Here is an 18,800-nt window from a genome sequence, read left to right on the forward strand (position 1 = left end):
AATATGCAGAACTGAAAGTCTTATCTTGAGCCGCAATGAATGAAAAAGTTAAATGAAAAATTAATAACACTCAGTATTTTGCCACTTAAGAAAGACATTTCCTGTGTGATAGGACGCGACCTTGTGTGTGTAAGTGTGCATGGCGGCTGACAAGCTTGGTTTTTTTAGTAAATGACTCTGGGGCATGCTGTCACATTGATGGACTGCGTCAGACAGTCCTATGCAACCTGTTGTACGGCTTCATGCTAAATGTTCCGTCACTAGCAATGTCACCTCAGAGAGACAGCTGTCAGATGACTCGTGCAGCGGATTGGGGCTGGTGTGATGAATCTGCCAGTTGATTAAATGTATAGAGCTGCGGCGGTGGAGATAAATCTTTTAAATCTTTGATGTGTTATGTTTGGCTGCTTCCACGGCTGAATTAGGTCTCATCCAGCCCGCGATTTTCAGGATGTATTTTCCAGGACTTTGGTGTGAATAAATAAAATAAGATAAATTGCATTTACAGGGCTGTAATTATTCATGTAAAAAATATATTTGTTTTCTTATACTTCGAGCGTGGGCTGTAACTTCCAATAACTTGACTGCCAAAGTATTTTTCCAAATTGTGCGTGACTCAATAGGACCTCACTGAATGTAAACTCTAATACATGTAAGAACAGAACAATCTCGGCAAAAGGAACAATTATTAGCTGTTCTGAACAGGTTATACTGTGTCAACGTTCTAAGCCACTGGGGACGAGAAGTCCTTTAAAATATCAAAACGAATGGAAGTTCAACATCCCCAGTCGCCCCTCTTTCATCTTGGCTAATTTTAGACCATTAAAATCACTTTGCAAATGTAAGGATAAGATAATAGTCATGGTTATAAGAGGCTGGCACTAGGAGACAGGGCACAAACAGCAGTCTGTAGGAAAATGTTGAAAGAATCCTTTGATGCTTTATCCCTTCCACGAACTGAGCGTGGTGACCCACGGATGGGACAACACAATGATAACGGTTCAATGGGCCACTTCAACGAATGAACCAAAATAAGATCCTGGAGCACTATTACATAGTCCGTATTCTGATCCCCTGATTCGAGCGGAGGCTTGTTCTGGCCAGCATTGACCGTACCACGTGGACAATTTCAGGTTGTGCACAGTGTGCTACTACCACTGAACTAACGCTCACCTCTGCATCTCACAGACAACGGTCATAACTTGCACAACCCAAAGAGGTTCTTTCACCACTCAACATGCTGCAAATGACCCGAGTGTCCCTTTTTGCGCTGAAGACAGAGTCTGCAGGGAATACACTTTGGACAGTGTGAAAACGAAACACAAAAGCAATGATCTGTATTCTAAACATTATTTCTACTATATTTACGGTTGGGATCGTTATTGCACTGCAGCTTCAGTAGATCCACCCTGTACGGTACACACACTGACAATAGGGAAGTGAAACACGGGGAAGGTTGAGAGAGGCAGTAAGACCCAGAGGAGGAGCAGAGAGAGAGAAAGAGAAAGAGAGAGAGAGAGAGAGAGAGAGAGAGAGAGAGAGGTGGGAGGAGGAGAAAGGCTCTGTGTGTTGCAGCTCGTGGTGTCAGAGCGCCAGTGTGTGTCTCAGTCTGCCGGCGTGAGTGTGTGCATCGGTGCGTCGCCGTGTGTGTGTGAATGTGTGTGTGAGTGACTCCGGCGCTCTCTCTCTCTCTGCGTACGACAGGTGGAGATGACATGACTGCGCTCGAGAGGAAGGAAGGGAAGGACCTGTAAGGACTTGACACACTCACTCACTCCTTCACACGCGCGCGCACACACACACACACACACACACACACACACACACACACACGGTAACACACTCACCTTTACCCCTACATTCCCTCACACACACCTTTAAATTCCTGCACTCCTCCGTTGAGAGAAAGATAAGTTGTGTGTGTGTGTGTGTGTGTGTGTGTGCAGATTTTTCATTGCTGACTCCACGTGTGCGCAGGGTACAACTCAAACACAACAACACGCTCACACACACACACACACACACACACACACACACACACACACAGGGATCCTGATTGTTTTGTTTTTGGTGCCTGCAGACGCGGTCAGCAAGTGTTTCTGCGTCCGGAGGAGAGTTCCGCTCCAGCTCTGACCACCAGACAGTCCACCACGGTGTCCGAACAACTCCAGGTAGGATTTACTTCTCTATCCTTCCCTTCTCCCCTCTCCTCTCTTGTCCACCCTGTCAGAAAAACAGGATGCTACTGTATATGCTTCACGCCCTTTGCCCTCTGCTCTCTTCCTTTCTCTTTTTTTTTTTTTTTTTTTTTTGCCATCCGCTGTTGTTACTCCGCAACAGTTACAGGTCGACTGTAATACATCTGACGTATATACTCTACTGTCACGATTGTCCCACCATTCTCCAAGTCCCTTGTAAGGGAGGACATTTTCTTATAGTTAGCCCCCTTATTCTCTTTCTTCGCACACACACACACACACACGCACACACACTCCTTCCCTCTGCCTCTTGTTATTCCCTCATTTTTCTTGTTATCGCGAATGATGAACTTTTGTCTGGAGAAGGTAAGTTTCAACTCCTGTTGCTGCAGCTTTCGGTCTTTCTCCGTCGATTGAGTCAGTGAGATACTTGCTACTCGCCTGAGGGCTCTGTGTGTGTGTGCGTGTGCGTGTGCGTGTGCGTGTGTGTGTGTGCGTGCGTGCGTGCGTGCGTGTGTGTGTGCGTGTGGTGAGTGTGTGTATGTGTGAGGGCTCAGATAAAAGACGGAAAGATAAAACATAAAACAGCCATAAACATGAAAGGAAGGAAATTAAAGTGACATTTTTGTTTGAATGGCAGATGAGTGCATGTGCGTGTGTTACGTGCAGCGTTACATGCTCTGCATGTGTGTGTGTGTATTAGATCACTATATTTTTCCAATTTGTTTTGGTGGTCCCCAGTGCAGCAAGCCTCATTTTGTTTATGCTTTAGTGTGTGTGTGTGTGTGTTTGTGTGTGTGTGTGTGTGTGTGTGTGTAATTTGTGACACATGAGCACACGTCCAAAATCTCAAATTGACGCTTTCTTGTATCCTCACACATGCGTACAAGAGTGTGTTTGTGCTTCCACTTGCATTTCTGCTTCATATTGCACAGGGATTTAATGTTGTTGGCAGGAAAATAGAAAAAAAAATGTTTGATTGGCTGCCAGTGTCGACATGTTCTGCTCAGATCCAATTACCAACACAGATACGCGGTCGCACACTGATGACACACCACCACATACACTGTATTCTCATTAATCGGTTTCAGTGTGTAGCAGGGCAAAGATCAGTTATAAACAAGGACACACGTACCTAGACTTTATATCATATACTCTGTTCCTGCGTGTGCCTCTCTCAAATCACTCATCTTTTCAACCATGCTCTCCAATAATTACATTCACTTGTCAGTTGTGAGGATTTGCGATTGAGTATTTGAGTCCCGTGTGTACAGTATACATGTCTTTACATGTTTGTGTGTGTGTGTGTGTGTGTCTGTTGTTACAGTGCCACTGTAATGCTCGTCTGAGTGACATGGCGCATTTCCTCAGCCAGGTCATGTTGCTGAAAGTCTTGTCCAGCTGCATTCCTCACAGCCTCCGCCCGTGTGTGTTCGAAGTGTGACCAGTACTGTAATACTGTGATTTACAGCATGTGCAGCGACACCTGCAGGAGCTTCCAGAATGACACCACCAAAACACCACATTTGTTTTGGTCCCTGCGGTGCATTGCAGAGGGATTTCTTCTTCTGATTAAAATTCTTGATAAGAGCCATTTTAAGTTTTGTCCCTCTTTTGGTGACGTCATGACTCTAAATCCTCTGATTTGACCAACGATATTTACGAGTGCAAGTGTCCGTGTGCGTCCGTCAACGCTTACTGGTGTCTTTGCATTTATACAGTCGTGTGTGTGTGTGTGTGTGTGTGTGTGTGTGTGTGTGTGTGTGTGTGTGTGTTGTGTCTGTGTGTTCAGCTGGACATGCGTGTGAGCCAATGTGGCAGTAAAAGCAGCAGGTTAATCCCGTCTCAGTCTCCAGCAGAACAGATGTGAGGATTAATTTGACAGTGAATCAGGCTGGCGCTTATGTGCTCGTGTGTTTGCGATGGAGATAGTTCCTCAAATTTTTTTTCTTTACAAAATAAGGGTTTGTGGGGATCCTGTGTAAAATGCTGCAGCAGTATTTTTCCGAATATGTGATGCATGTATTTGTTCTGCCACGCGTACTGCTCTGGTCAATGACGCATTGTCTACACGGTTTGTGTTACATCAACAAGTGAGAGCAGCTAAAAGAAAAAGGACAAAAAAAGAGGAAGAAATAAACGTATGTGTGGACAGGTGTGTGTTTGTTCGCCTGTCCTGACCCCATCTTCCTCCAGCTCGCTGACATTTATCTGTCATCCTCGTCATGTTGTTATTTAGCTGCACAGATGTCAATACATTTACCAGCAAAGACGATGTGTTATGAGCAATGGAGAATTCAGGGCTGAATATGGAACTTAACAAACACAATCGCAAGGGACACGCCAATGTGCACTGTATGTGTGTGTGTCTAGTAACTCCATACAGTTGTGCCCCAGATAGATTGACCGTAATGACATCAAAGAGTTGCTGTTGAATGGTTAAGGTTTAGCCTACTAAAGTTTGCACTTTTAATAATTTTATGTTTTCGCTTAAAAGGGAGGCTCTGTGCTCTGAACTCACTGCTAGAGGAAAAAAAAGAGGGAACTTTCATATTTGAATTAAAACAGTGGTTCAGAGTGTGTGTGTGTGTGTGTGTGTGTGTGTGTGTGTGTGTGTGTGTGTGTGTGTGTGTGTGTGGCCAAATTCCAGTCCTGTTCTTGTGATGGAACTGTAATTCAGATCTGCCTACAAAGACTCACTTCACTTGTTGTTGCAGCCATAGCACTTAAGGCAATTAATGCTTTCATAACATTATCTACTTCTTTTTCTTGAGATTGTATACAAGCTGTGTATGCTTTACCTTTTATGTAGTTGATACAGTATGTGAGCAGGTAGAAGTTCATTGTCCTGTTCAAGGATGAAACAAAAGGTCGTGCAGCTGAGCCATGGATGTAGCTACTGACAGACAACTCAGATACGAACAGGAATTTAGAATGAATGTTACAAAAATTATTTTGTCTCAAGGCCAAAGCTTGGTTTAAAGCCACAAAATAACACACAGACATCAATACGGCAAAAACAGATAGGCCTCGCTTGCCATAAACCAGTGGAGACCCCACCAATATCCCACCTCTTTACTTGGACGGAAGATTTTTCCCTCAAGATCTGACATGGACATTTCATCCTAGAGTAAAACCCTCAGCATTTATTTCTTCCTATTAGCTGTGCTTTTATCCCTAATGTAAGTGCGAGCGGTCTGCAGCAGTAACTAGCAAATACAGATCTTGCGATTCCTCACATTTAGTCAAGCACTCAGGGACCCACAGCAGTGGAGCCCAATGTAGGTGAGCAACCGACGCTCAAGATTGAAATAGATTATCTACAGCTGAAGTAGAGGACTAGTATATGTCCATAGTACCCGTGCGGGCAGTATACTACTTTACTGAATGTGAAGTGGTGTAGGAGCCACTACAGGGGAAATGGATTGTTGCTCATTTCACACCGTCAGATAACTGTTGTATAAAATAACCCTTAAAACCTGCAGGAGCTGTTATCTGCACGACTCAAGGTGCTAACAACAAGTCGAGAGACTGCGCTGCTCCTTTAGGTGGCAGCACAGCATGTCGCGTCCCGTGCGTGCCCCCGAGTTTACCTCATTCACACAAAACGTAGGAAAGCAATGCTGTTAATCCAACGTCCTTGAAATCTACTTTTGAAACACATCTAACAAAGGAGAGTGAGAGGGAAGAAAATGCCAGTTTTCCTTGCTTAAGTCATGGTCATACAGCGCTCCAAATACTGTCAGTCATACAAGGAATTTGCAGCAAGAGGACAATCCACCTCTTGGTCTCATTGCGTTGATGTCTGGTGGCTTGAGTTAAACCACCGGGAGTGGGATCCATGGCATTCAACAATTCCCAACACAGCTCATCAATTGCAAACCGTGGGGGACACGATGATAGCCGGTAAGGTGGCGTGACACGCCTGAGTAGTGGCTGCAGCAGTGGAGAGACACCGATCACCCCGTCGGTGATGGCAGCAGACGGTCCGGGCCGGTGCATGAGCTGATCCAGAGTATAACAGAGCCTGTTGAATAAAGTCGCCTGCAGGGGAACTAAGGTCAGGGTTCATTTGCTCTATTTAAATTGTAGTTCCTTTGCCTGTGTGTGTGTGTGTGTGTGTGCCTTTGATTCATTCATACTGATGGATTCAGTCATCGCAAATCGATAAATACACATAATTACCATTTTTCTAAATGGGAGAAAGTGCTTACACACATCTCTTGTGTGCGTTTCTCTTTTAAATTCCGTTGTGGCTCATTTGGTTCTCCATTTGATCAGGTTGAGCACAGACCAACCATTAAAATACCACCCACCTGTGCTTTGTATGACAAAAACTATAACCCTCCTCTATGCATCAAACTAGTGCAGATCCCAAGGCTCTGATAGAAGAGACAGACAGGATGGGCGTCGGACAGTAAACATGATGCATCAACAATATTCTGTTGAACAAAAGACTGCAACAGTTAGTAGATATCAGCCCAGCTTATGTTTTCTTGATCCGTTGTAGAACAGCTTTTTTTTTTTTTTTTTTAAAAACCCTCTAAAGCGAGATTGCGTCACGTCAGTTGACTCTGTTCATGTTCCAGAATAAAGTTCGCGGCTAGGTTTGGGCCATTGGACAGTGCCATCGTCCATCGCAGGTACCTGACAGTCATCTTGATGCTGAGTGCAACATTGTGACTTGTTGTTATGAAGAAAACCCGACAAGAGCTGTGTTTAATTTAAGACTGCCGTCAAGTTAATTAGTTAGGACATACCACCAGCACAAACGTGCTAACCCCCCCCCGTTGTCAGCATCCATCGGGACTTTTCACTGTGGGCTGCACAGCATCATATGCCAAATCAGTAGATCTTGCCCAACCCTATTCACAGCATCATAACACTAATTCTTTGTACCCGGCTCCAAACATCATATCATGTTGTGCGGGGGTCTTATTCTTTAGGTTTTTTCTCCTGCTGCTACAGTGGCTGAATGATGAAAATCCACACATAGGGAAGAGAGTGTTTTACATTAAACAGGCACAGCAGTGTGCCATTCTGGGCAGTAGGGTTCAAAGCAAGACGTGAGAGGAAATTTACACACGCAGGGACCAGTGGGCTTCGCCTGCCATGACACTTTGAATCACACAGTCTGATAAATGGCCGCTGACACAAGGGCACCTTCACTTCACTACAACCCCTGAGAGTGCTGAATACTGTACTGTACATACGCATGTGTGTGTGTGTGTGTCAGAGTTCGTATTTTGTCTTTGATAAATGGATTGTATTATTCGGTATTGCTGAATTTTATCTCAAGTGCATCTCTGCAGGGTATTGAGCAAGCTTGGTCTCTGTGTGTGTGTGTGTGTGTGTTTAGGTGGACATACCTATACACTCCACTATCCCACTATTTCTTATCTGCAGGTGAACATACAGACAGAGCAGAACAAAGCAGGAGCTCACCGACACTGCAGATACACACCGAAAGGCAGCACGCACTGATGCAGTATAGGTTATTTTTGTCCATCAGCTTTTTGCTTGTTTGTTGAAGGTTACACGCTTGTGTCTGTAATACAATGCAATAAAATGGTGCTTTCACCACGTAGAGCCTCTTGTCCACATGTTGAAAAGAACTTTTCTCCAAAGTGGAATCTGTATTGACTGCAGTCCTTGTCACTTTAAACTCTATCTTTGGTGATTGCCATAGGTTGTACTTGTTGAAAGTATTTGTTTCTTTGGTGGTAAACGACCATTTTGCCAGTGTACGAACAGTAAATTCCAGTGATTTGTTGAGTGCAAAAATATTGCTATACAAATGCAGAGCTGGAGTTTGCATGTTCTCCCCATGTATGCGTGGGTTCTCTCCGGGTTCTCCGGCTTCCTCCCACAGTCCAAAGACATGCAGAATGGGGTTAGGTTCGTTGGGGACTCTAAATTGACCGTAGGTGTGAATGTGAGAGTGAATGGTTGTCCGTCTCTGTATGTGGCCCTGTGATAGGCTGGCGACCTGTCCAGAGTGTACCCCGCCTCTCTCCCAATGTTAGCTGGGATTGGCTCCAGTGACCCCCCGCGACCCTTAAATGGATAAAGCGGTAGACGATGAATGAATGAATGAAATGCAGAGCTAACCATGGTAACCCACTCCATTGGACGTAGTCATCGGGTCCAGAAAGTAAAGCCAAAAAAACGGTATTCTCTCAAATGACCAGCAGAGGGTGACTCGATTGGTCCAAAAAGAAGTCTGTTTCTGCGAAAGTACATGAGAAAATGACTCTACTTCTCACTTAATTTATAATTGCTGCAAAAATTAATATATGGTCTCAATCCCTAGTTTCTTCAATACAGCATGATTCTGCATCATTTTGCAAATTATGGTCTCAGTTAGAGTCAATTAGAAGACAGTATGCATTGGGGTGTGGATACCGTGTGATTGACAGCTCGTACCGTCCCGTAGGTGCATGGTTGCACGTGTAGGTGGACGAGCAGTGGACGAGATCTCAGTCAGGCCCAGCCCCGTCACCTCTGGTTTCAAAAACCAAGATGGCACTGGCCAAAATGTTCCACTCGAAGCTTCAAAATGGCAGTTCACAAACCATGGGTGACGATACGGTGGGTTGCCACTTGCTATAAACTCGCTCAACTATTGTAACCCAGGCTGCATCTCAACACCTCAAATGTGTTACAAGTACATGGCGTGACTTACCACAAAAATCAAGCTTTATAAAAAAAAAAACTAGACAGATAGAGATACACAGTGAAGCCTGTTTATGCTACTGCATGTCTTATTTCTCTTTCACTTGCTGAGGATACATTTCCAGGTCTGTGTGGTTTTGTTGTTTTCGACTCAATGAAAGTCCAAGAAATGTGAGTTCATGTGAAGGACAAAGGATCGATTCATGTGTTTAAAATGACCTCTGTCACATGATAATTCATCCATGGCCTTGCCACAGTGACAATGAAAACATTGATATCATGAGGTGGTTTTGTCGGCCTCGAAGGCACATTCACGGCTTCAAAACAACTGATGAGTCATCATGCCCCTCGAGTAAGTAGGAAGAGAAGTTCTCCTTGTGCAACTATTTCTTAAAGTGATCCTCCATCCTGAATAAATATAGCCTCTGTAGGCTTGAGAAGGAGCTTCACTAAGTTTTTTAGAAATCTTGATGGTGAAGTTTAGAAGAAGTATTGCTGGTGAGGATCAGTTGTGGTCAACTTATATTGAGGTCATAATAAATTCCAATAGTTGCAATTATTCAGTGCAGAAAATATCCTCTGTGACCTGTACTCAGACATATATCTTTATAAATAACAAGTTTTGACAGTTCCCTGCTTGGTTATTCATTAATCTCTATTGGATGAAATGAAGCTCATCCTTTTCGGTTAAAAGAGAACATTTTAAACAGTTCATTTGAGATTTGGAACATTTATTCATATTTATTATTTGGACTAATAGTGACATAGTGTGCACAATATGGACATTCATACATTGGGGCAATTTCGGTAAAAGTTCATCAGGCTGCAATAGGAGAGAAATTATAAACTGAGACTGTGGTACATAAATTGGCAAACATCTCACCTTCTCTGTCTTTAGTCTTGCAGAAACAACTTTTTTATAAAACTGGGCTTGAAAAAAAGTTGGAACATTTCTTCACCGTTTTCTAAGCCAATGTATAAAAATCTATTTAAACTTACGGTGGGTGGCTTGCCCACGCTCCTTTTTACGAAAAGAGAAGAATTTTCTTTCTCTCTCTTCATCTGGCATCGCTGCAGTCGCTCACCGCCAGCGAGGCCAAGTTAGATAAGAATATGAGTGCAGAGGCAGCATGAGTAATAGAGAGCACTATAAAGGATAGATACTGTAGAAAGATAGATAGATATAGATAGATAGATAGATAGATAGATAGATAGATAGATAGATAGCGTTCGCTTTTCCAGTTCGTTTTCCCTTTTATCATCACCCTGTGTTTTTAGGGGGGTTGTTCGTGTGTTTAAGTGGCATTTTTTTCTTCTTTTTTTTGGGCATTCAATTTGCGCCCCATCCATTGTGGTAACAGAGTAGTACTGAATGGGGACTTGAATAGACGGGAGAATAAAAGGGAGAGAAGAAAGAAAAGAGCCGAGGAAGTGGGTGAAAGAACGGCGAGGGAAGAGGTGTCAGTATGTGATTTCCCTGTGGGATCAAACTAAAAGAGAGGGGCGTGTCCCTTTTCTCTCTGACTCTCTCACATGTTGTTTGTGTCCGCCAGGGCAAGCAATGTGTGTGTGTGTGTGTGTGTGTGTGTGTGTGTGTGTGTGTGTGTGTGTGTGTGTGTATGCAGGCTAACTCACACAGTGTACCTTTGCACTGTGCCACTCTACAGTATTGACCCTCATGTATTTCTGACATGCCCTAGTTTCACCATTGCACAGAAATTTCATTAACTAGCCACTCAGAAGTCAGTGTGTGTGTGTGTGTGTGTGTGTGTGTGTGTGTGTGTGTGTCAAGGGGCATGTATGTGCCTTTGTAGGTGAGGTTTTATTTATTTTGCCTTTTTAGTTATTGGTTGACTGGCCTGCCTTATTGGAGATTGATCTCCTCACACACACACACACACACACACACACATTCATGCACTCAAACTTACACTTAAAATTTTTCCATAGGCACAGAGGTCAGCATCCCTCTGGCGTATGTACCTTTTACTCTAAAAGCTCAGCTGCATCAAGAGGGATACATCGAGACATGTGAGTGGCTTTTAAATATCCCCATGGAGAAACTGACAGTTAACTGAAAAGGAAATATGAGCTTCAGTGTCTCTGTGGACAGTCAATGTATGAGCTGTACTGTGCATGCAAAAAAACTATCCAAACACTGATGTCCAGCTACTGCATCTATATAACCGTGTGCCGAATGCAAAAAAAGGTTCATGTTAACACACTTGAACAAGATGTTGTCCTTACCGATGGACTGTAAATGCATACTGCAAAGAACTTCATGAATTTCATCTGTCTAATGCCCAAGAATATCAAAATAAGCTGTTTGCTTGATGACCTACCAATGTTAAGGCTATAAACAATAACACATCGTGAGAAAATGTGAAGCTATAATCCAACTCCTACTTTTTTCTTAAAAAATATATTTTAGCCAACCTGTTAAATCAGCTGTTGTTCCACCGGACTTTCAAGAAAAGAAAACGGTCGTAAAAACCTAAAACTGCGATACGTCACTGTTCTCTGACTGTTTGCAGATGACTCATGCCTTTTTCCAGCACTCATTTCTACTGAGGGATGATGTGTTTCGCGTGGTGGGTGGGGATTTGGTCACAGTCATCAGTGAAATGTCAGGTAGAGAACCGAGACCTTCCTCTGCGCTGCAGCTCAGCACATGCTCTGACAATTTGTCAGCGTTTTAATGGGACGTGGCGCAGCCTGCCTGCTGCCGGAGTGCATCCAGGCATCAGCGTCTGCGTTGACGGTGCCTCTCAATATGAGTTCATGCTGCACCAGCGTCGTCACATTGTGATGTAATGAGGAGTCAGCGGCTGAGCGCATCTGCTGCCGGCCACAGCGCTGATGCAGAGGTTATGATGGCTGTGATAGATGTGATAACACTAAAGATTTATTTGGTTGAAACTGAAGCGCTATCGGCCTCTGATAAGAATATCATGAAGTCACGCTGCAGAGGTCTGCTCCCCTCTGTTGAATCAATAAACCATTTAGGCCTTTAGGACTCACGTCACATAGTTTGGATTTTCAAATTTGGATTATTTACAGTTTTAACATACTTTGTTTAATTAAACTGAAAGTAGTGAATTTTGTTTTGGTGAATTGTACTATGAAGTTCGCCTGCAGTGAAAGGAAATTCGATGCGTCTTTAATCACATCACAAAACCAAGGGTTGCTCGTGAAAATAGACAGAAATGTGAGTTCAATAAGTGACAATAGACACTTGTGCATTGTTTTTGCTTTATGAAGACATTCTGCCCACCGTTTGAAGTTGCAGCTTTATCATTGCGAGTTTTCTGAGATTTTCTTACAGCTTTTGTTTGGATTCATTTTTTGAAAATCAATTTTAAATTTCATTCCTGCTTTTTAAAAAAAGGAGTTGAGATTGACTTTCTGGAGTTGTCTAAAAAAGTCTAGGAAAATAAAACTTTTTGAAATGATAAAATTATGCTGGCAAACAATTTTGTCATAGTTCAGTTTAGGTGCCTTTTTCACAGAGGAGAAAGTAAAGTCAGTAAAAGCATTTAAACTTCTAAGTCCAAAATTTTACACTGTATGCCAACTAGCTGCTTTTGTCAGCCGTAAAATGGCCTTGATATGCGAGTTTTTTACAACAACAGGAGATGGCTAACACACAACTCCACAGATCCAGCTCATCTGGGCCCAAATTGCAAGTCTGTCAATTGCAACGATCTGGAAAAACCATAACAAATACTAACTGCATTAACATGGACATACACTGGTAGAAACTAACTGTGAGTGACTGATGAGTCCAAGATGAATTATTAACTTCAAAATGAACCTTTTCAACATTAATCTTCTTTTGTCAACTTGCTGGCGACCTGCACTGACCCTGATTAAGACATGAACGCATTTGATCTTGACAGACATGTTTTTCATGCCCCTTCTGTCTGGGCTCCCATGATGCAACTCATCGACCAACCCTTTTTTCCGCTTCCTGTCTTTTGTTTTAACATCTCACGCTGCGTGTGCACATACTCTTGCATGTCTCATAATTGTGATCTGCTACAACTGCTGAACCGCTCTGGACAGGCGCGGAACACTGTGTGTGTCTAATGTGTCCTTCAGTGCTGCTTCAGCACCACCACAGCATCAGAGCGATGTTGACGCCCGTCTTTTCACACTCGCCTTTCTTTCACGTTAGGCTACTTCTAGACCCCATTTTTATCAGAGTTGGTCAATCGAGCGCTAAAGACTCTGGAATTTTACAGGTTCATAAACATTACAGAATATATTAACACTCGTTTTAATTGATAACACAGGAATCTCAACATAAATTTTAGATAAAACTGTAGCCAAACTGTCCCAGAACCTTTCTGTTGACAACACGTAAGACTGAATGGCATAAAACCTAACTAATATGTTCCAGTGTTGGCTAATCCTGTTTGACCCTGAGAGAAAAAAACAGGAGGATTTCTGTCTTTTCCACTCATGCCATTTTACAACCACAATTTAATTTATCTAAATGCTTCCTGAGGGCTGTGATATCAAATAAAAAATAAATGACAGGATTAAATCCAGTAAGAGGAACAATGGGAAGGAACATAGACACCACACATTTTTTTCCCCAGATGTAAAGTGCATAAAAGGAAAAAAATAGAAACTAACGATATGATTTAAAAATAAAACATCACATATCAGTTACTCATAATCTAAACAGACAGACTTCTACACCAGCCTTTCCACATCTTCTTTCATTCTTTTGATGGAATTGACCAGAGCTTGATGCACATTCATTGATACATAAAATGTATTTGAAGTACCTGACGTGTGGGTATGTTTATGCTGACAAACATCATACTATCAGAATAGCATACACAGCAATACCTTCATGGCATGACTGACCAGATTGTCAAGATAAATCTTTCTCGTCCATTAAATCCTCTGTAAAATTATCATTACTGGAAGGAAATCGCCCTCTATTCAGTTTCAGTCAGACAGGACTCCCGAAAATGTTCTATCCCCTTTATATCTAATTAGCATGAAATCATGAATTGTTTTTGTGATTGGTTTTGATGTTAACTTTTGCACCATGAAGAAAACATATGGTCAACAACCGCTGCTGAACACCTGCATTGCAGGGACAAAACACAACTAAATCCCCCGCATTGCAAAATGGGATCAGTTATAAGATCATACTCTCTGTTACAATTATTTTACAACTATAAACAGATAAAACAAGAGTAAGATAATTCCAAACCCTGCACGGTCTGACTGGTCCAAAAAACTGTGAATACACTGTCAAACATTTTAACCTGGTTCAATTTGAAAAACGAGAGTTAATTTAACCTTTAACTACTTTTTTTTATTCATTATTGTGTCAATCATAATCCTTAGAGGCATCTTACAGCCAAAAGGAATTGTGATGACAACGGCTGGCAATGATTTCCTCAAGCGTAAAGATGCAGGTAATATTTTGCACAAGAACTCACTAGGTTAAGAATTGATTATAAACATGATTTATGAAACTGTTAAGAATGCCCTTTTTTTTACCTCGTAAAAAAAGACTAGCTGGGGTTTTCACCACTTTAAATGTGACAGTATCAAGAATGATGCACTCAAAAGCCAATAAATCAAGTAGCAGGATATGGAATATGTTTTTGACATGCATATTCAAAATATTTGCATCTTCCCGTCAAATAGTTTGTTCCTCTTGGGACTGTCCTTTCTTTTGTTGAAGAAAAATAAAGGACTGAATACAAACACTGTTTCCAAAAGACATTCGTTGATCTCCGCCCCGCCGCTGTTACACAACTAAATCCAATTTCTGTAATCTGTGTGTTTTCAGTGTTCAGATTGTACATGTATTGTGCAAGTTTTCTTTTGTGTAATTTTGTCTTTGGTTCCTTTTTTTTTGTTCAATGGAAAATTTACGTTTGGGGGAAGAAAAAAACCCACATACATGTTTCAAAGCTTTTACAGTATCCACTGCTCTGGACTCCAACTGTTGGATATTCCTGCTTTCTTTTGTGCCAAAATGTGTTTTCCCCCAAGCGTCTTATTTTTAGCCGTTGCTTGTCTTCAGCAATCATGAAAACAAAATTGGGATTGTGAAGAATGCAAGTCGTTCATTGAAATAAATTGCAGAGGCCGAATAGAGAAATGAGTCCTATGGTAGTAAGATCACATTTGTGACTATTGAACCATACATCTGAAGGGGCAGCTTAAGGAACATTCAAACCTCCATACTGTTTAACGAACGACCCCTGCTACAGTGAGATATCTAATGAATTCTTAGGATCTCGTCTGACTAAATGCTTTCATTAACTTTTACTGGCATAACCACTTGATCTTAATCTGAACTGAGCCCCTCACTCACCTGCACCCCAGCTTTTTGCCATTTCAACTTCAGAGTTTTTCTCCTTCTCTGCAGACAGACAGAGAGCGCGCTGACAGCCGTCGTACCATTGTGATAATAACAGCATTTTTGGGTTGGAGAAGTGAGCGACACAGCCCACAAACTGACAAAGCCGTTCTATCACTACGTCATGTAAAGTCACACTTCCAACCTTATATATAACAGAGTCATCTTTACAACAAGAGACATAAATGAGCCCAAGAATACAAGGTATATAACCACCACACCTGTCACCTAGAATGGAGTTTGATATGTATCGCGTATACTATCATTTGCTACTATTTTCCGTCTGACCAAATATTTCTTGTGGTGCAACTACATTGCTGCCTGATGTATATATTTGAATGTTACCCTTGTGTTCCACGTGTCTTAACAAGGTATTTGAGGTGGATGGTGGGCAAACAAAGGTTCAGGGGCCTTGGTGCAAGAGACCCGGCTTCACACCCTCAGACCTGCATGAGTTTGGTTTTCGGCAACAAAAGCACTTTGGTTAAGGTTAGGAAGAGATTTTGGTTTCTGTTAAATGTTAATCAAGTAAACATGTCTTGAGATTCGAGTCGCTTTTGAACCCTTTTATTATTTAAGCGAGCACGCCACAATCTTTCCTGCTGTTAGCGCCTGCATTTAATCAGAAAGAGAAGATCTTAATTATGCTTTCGCTGCTAAGAGCGGTTACTTTATTTTGCCTCGGCTGCTATAGACGTCTTCTGTGTTGCAACGACGACTAAGGTAGGGAAACAGAAGACGTGTGTTGTCGGAGGACAGTTTGGTTATGCAAATGTTGACCTGAGCCTTGTTTTGACGGACGTTTCTTGTGTTTCTTGCCGCTGCAAATTAGCAGCGCAGAAGTGTCATTTCTAGGAGACGAGGTTGCACCAGCACTTGTTTTAAAATAAAACCTCGAAACCACGAATGTTTTTATCAGTGCAAGGAGAAATCATCTCGCCCACGGGAAGATGTGTATCTTATAATCATCCCAGCCTTAAAAAAAAGAGAACAGCAGGATCATTAGATTGAACAATAGTTTCCACGTGTGCCTCCACCTAGAGTCAGCTGCCGATTTGTCCCCCAAGTGTTCAATGTGACTCCAAATCGTTGAGTAAGGTTAATTAACTAAAGAGCCAGTTGAGCTAAGGTCAGTGAACCTTTCCATGATCTCTGGATCCACGATCTGCGTGATTCTCTTTCACTTCCTCCGTCTCAGTCTGTTTCGGTCCATCTATTCCTCCATCTGCTGCTCTGCGTCCATTTGTGTGTCTCTTTGTCCTTTTCCCCTGCCTGCATTTTACATTATGCGTCACCAGGGTGTCAAGCATTTACAGTCAATTATCAGCCTCTTCCTAAGAGCTCATCTTAATGTTTACCCTGGCATTGATTAGCCAATAGCAGGCAGGTGGCCATTGATTACAACACCAATTGTATTGCTCCCCGGAGAAACGGGCTTAAGGATATTTGCGAGTCACATAACGGTCACACATGCAGGAAGAGAGAGAGACAGGCAGGCAGGCAGGCAGGCAGCAGCTGCGCACATAGATCATGATAAATAAAGGGCACAGACAAAGCAAACAGAAATGTCCTGTAATATAATAATCATGATCGCATTACGACGTTTTATTGTGATATTTTGTTACAGTTCCCTCATTACTATGCTGATGAAATCAAATTTCTACCGATGATCAAATGCATTTAAATTTGGTGGCACCTGTGCTGAGAATGGTAAGCAGACAGACAGACACACACACACACACAGACACACACAGACACACACACACGCACACATAAAGATACAAACAAACACAAGCGCGCGCGCACACACACACACACACACACACACACACATTGTAAGAAAGAAGGAAGCTTGCTAATCAGCAGGCCTGTTCCATTAAATCAGATGGGAGTGAGATGACATGTTATCTATTCTAACCACACGCCACTAAAATCTTTTATCAAAACAACCCACCTAATGCCCAGGACACTTCCAGTGTGTGTTTCTGCATGTGTGTGCGTGTGTGTGTGTGTCTGTGACAGTGACAGTTATTAAATGGGCTTTGTCTTGTTCTGTTCCTCCGGAAATGAACCTGACATTACTCATCTATCAGGACCCCCCGCCCATCTCTCCCCTCTTCTCTACCTCCCCTCTCTGTCTCTCAGTCCTTCACCCTGGTTTCTAAGCTTTTCTGCCCCTCTGACTCATTGAAGTTCTCGTTTTTTTTTTTCATATTTAAGCTCAATTCTTTGCCTGATATGCCTCACTCTCCCACTTCCTCTTTTCCTGCACTCTGTCTGCCACCGTTGCATCTTTTCTGCCTCTCCTCTTCTACAGTACAACACTTTCCCCTTACTGTCACCATCTCTCTGCCTGTTTTATTTCCTATTCGCTTCTGTCTCTCCTCGTCTGTCAATCTCCAAATCTGATCCTCTCCATTTGTCTCTCTTGCTCCACTTTTCTTACTTATCTTTGGGGAAAAAAAGAAGCCCTTTCACCAACACAGCCATTCATCTTGGGTTCATTCAAGTGCACTAAACCCTCTGATAAAACCAACGCACGGTCAGTTTTTCTTAATCCTTGTTTTTCACAATGCCTGCTCATAGTAGGGTGGTCCCCATTGTTGGATCTCAGCTTGCCAGATGAGTTGCACATTAACACTAGAGTGTGAATACTGCTTCTGTGACCGTTTCTGATTGAAAGGGGCAGGTTCGAGCCCCGACCAGTGCAGTCAAAAAAAATCCTCAACCAACAATCTTTCCCCAAAATCACTTACCGCCTCTTAAAGTCCTGACCTACATGATGTGATGCACGATTATTTCATTCTGCTTCTCCCCACATCCGGTTTCTTTTTCCAATCAGAAACAACATGAAGCAACTAAATGGAAAATAAAAGCTTTAACAGCACATAAGACATGTGCAAAATGTTTTTCCTACCACTGAAAATTCAGGCTATTTTCCCTTTGTCAATGTCAATGCAATCTCGCCTGGAACCAGTGCATGCAGCTTTGTTTGCTTCATACAGTTTAATGGTCAATTCTAATCACAGTGGTGCAACAGCTGTTTTATCAACTGTTGCCGGGGGTGGGAATAGGCTTGAACGCACCGCAACGCCTCTGGGTGAGTGAGAGCTATGATGGAATATGGAGAGAAGGATGGAGTTTGTGAATATCTGAGGAAGGCTTTTATTGGAGAAAACTGTCAGTGTAGATATTTACACTGTTAGTAAAGTGCTTGCATGAAAGTAGAATTTAGAAGGATAATTCATTGTGCTTTTTTCTTGCTCTCTGAGCCCAAGACTCACTTTTGTAACGTTGCACTTACTATACATGTGCACTGTACACTGTCAAAAATTGAGAGATAGTATAAGGTTGCTCGGAATAAAAATCTGAATTTATTCCCCAAGGACACGTGTACAAGGTATTCCTGTGGATGCAGGTGTCGAAACAGCAAATTAAAGGAATAATATAGCAATAAAGTAGGAAAATAAGATATTTTTTAAAAAGCATAGTAAAGAAAATGTATATCTGTAAATAGTTTTTCACCTGAC

The 18,800-nt window shown here is 42.3% G+C and overlaps 1 protein-coding gene across 3 annotated transcripts in view; it reads left to right on the top strand.

The window, feature by feature from the left end:
• LOC118299141 (cGMP-dependent 3',5'-cyclic phosphodiesterase) overlaps nucleotides 1–18,800 on the top strand; it is a 120,872-nt gene that overhangs the window by 34,390 nt on the left and 67,682 nt on the right. For 2 of the 3 annotated variants that reach the window (XM_035622612.2, XM_047335566.1), the window contains one exon: nucleotides 2,081–2,171. In XM_035622612.2, coding sequence (XP_035478505.1) covers nucleotides 2,081–2,171 — 91 coding nt within the window. Of the gene's footprint in view, nucleotides 1–1,557; nucleotides 1,751–2,080; nucleotides 2,172–18,800 lie in introns of those variants that run through there. The other variant, XM_035622613.2, reaches the window with a different exon arrangement.

Source organism: Scophthalmus maximus, chromosome 11 (assembly GCF_022379125.1).
Source record: "Scophthalmus maximus strain ysfricsl-2021 chromosome 11, ASM2237912v1, whole genome shotgun sequence".
NCBI lineage: Eukaryota > Metazoa > Chordata > Actinopteri > Pleuronectiformes > Scophthalmidae > Scophthalmus > Scophthalmus maximus.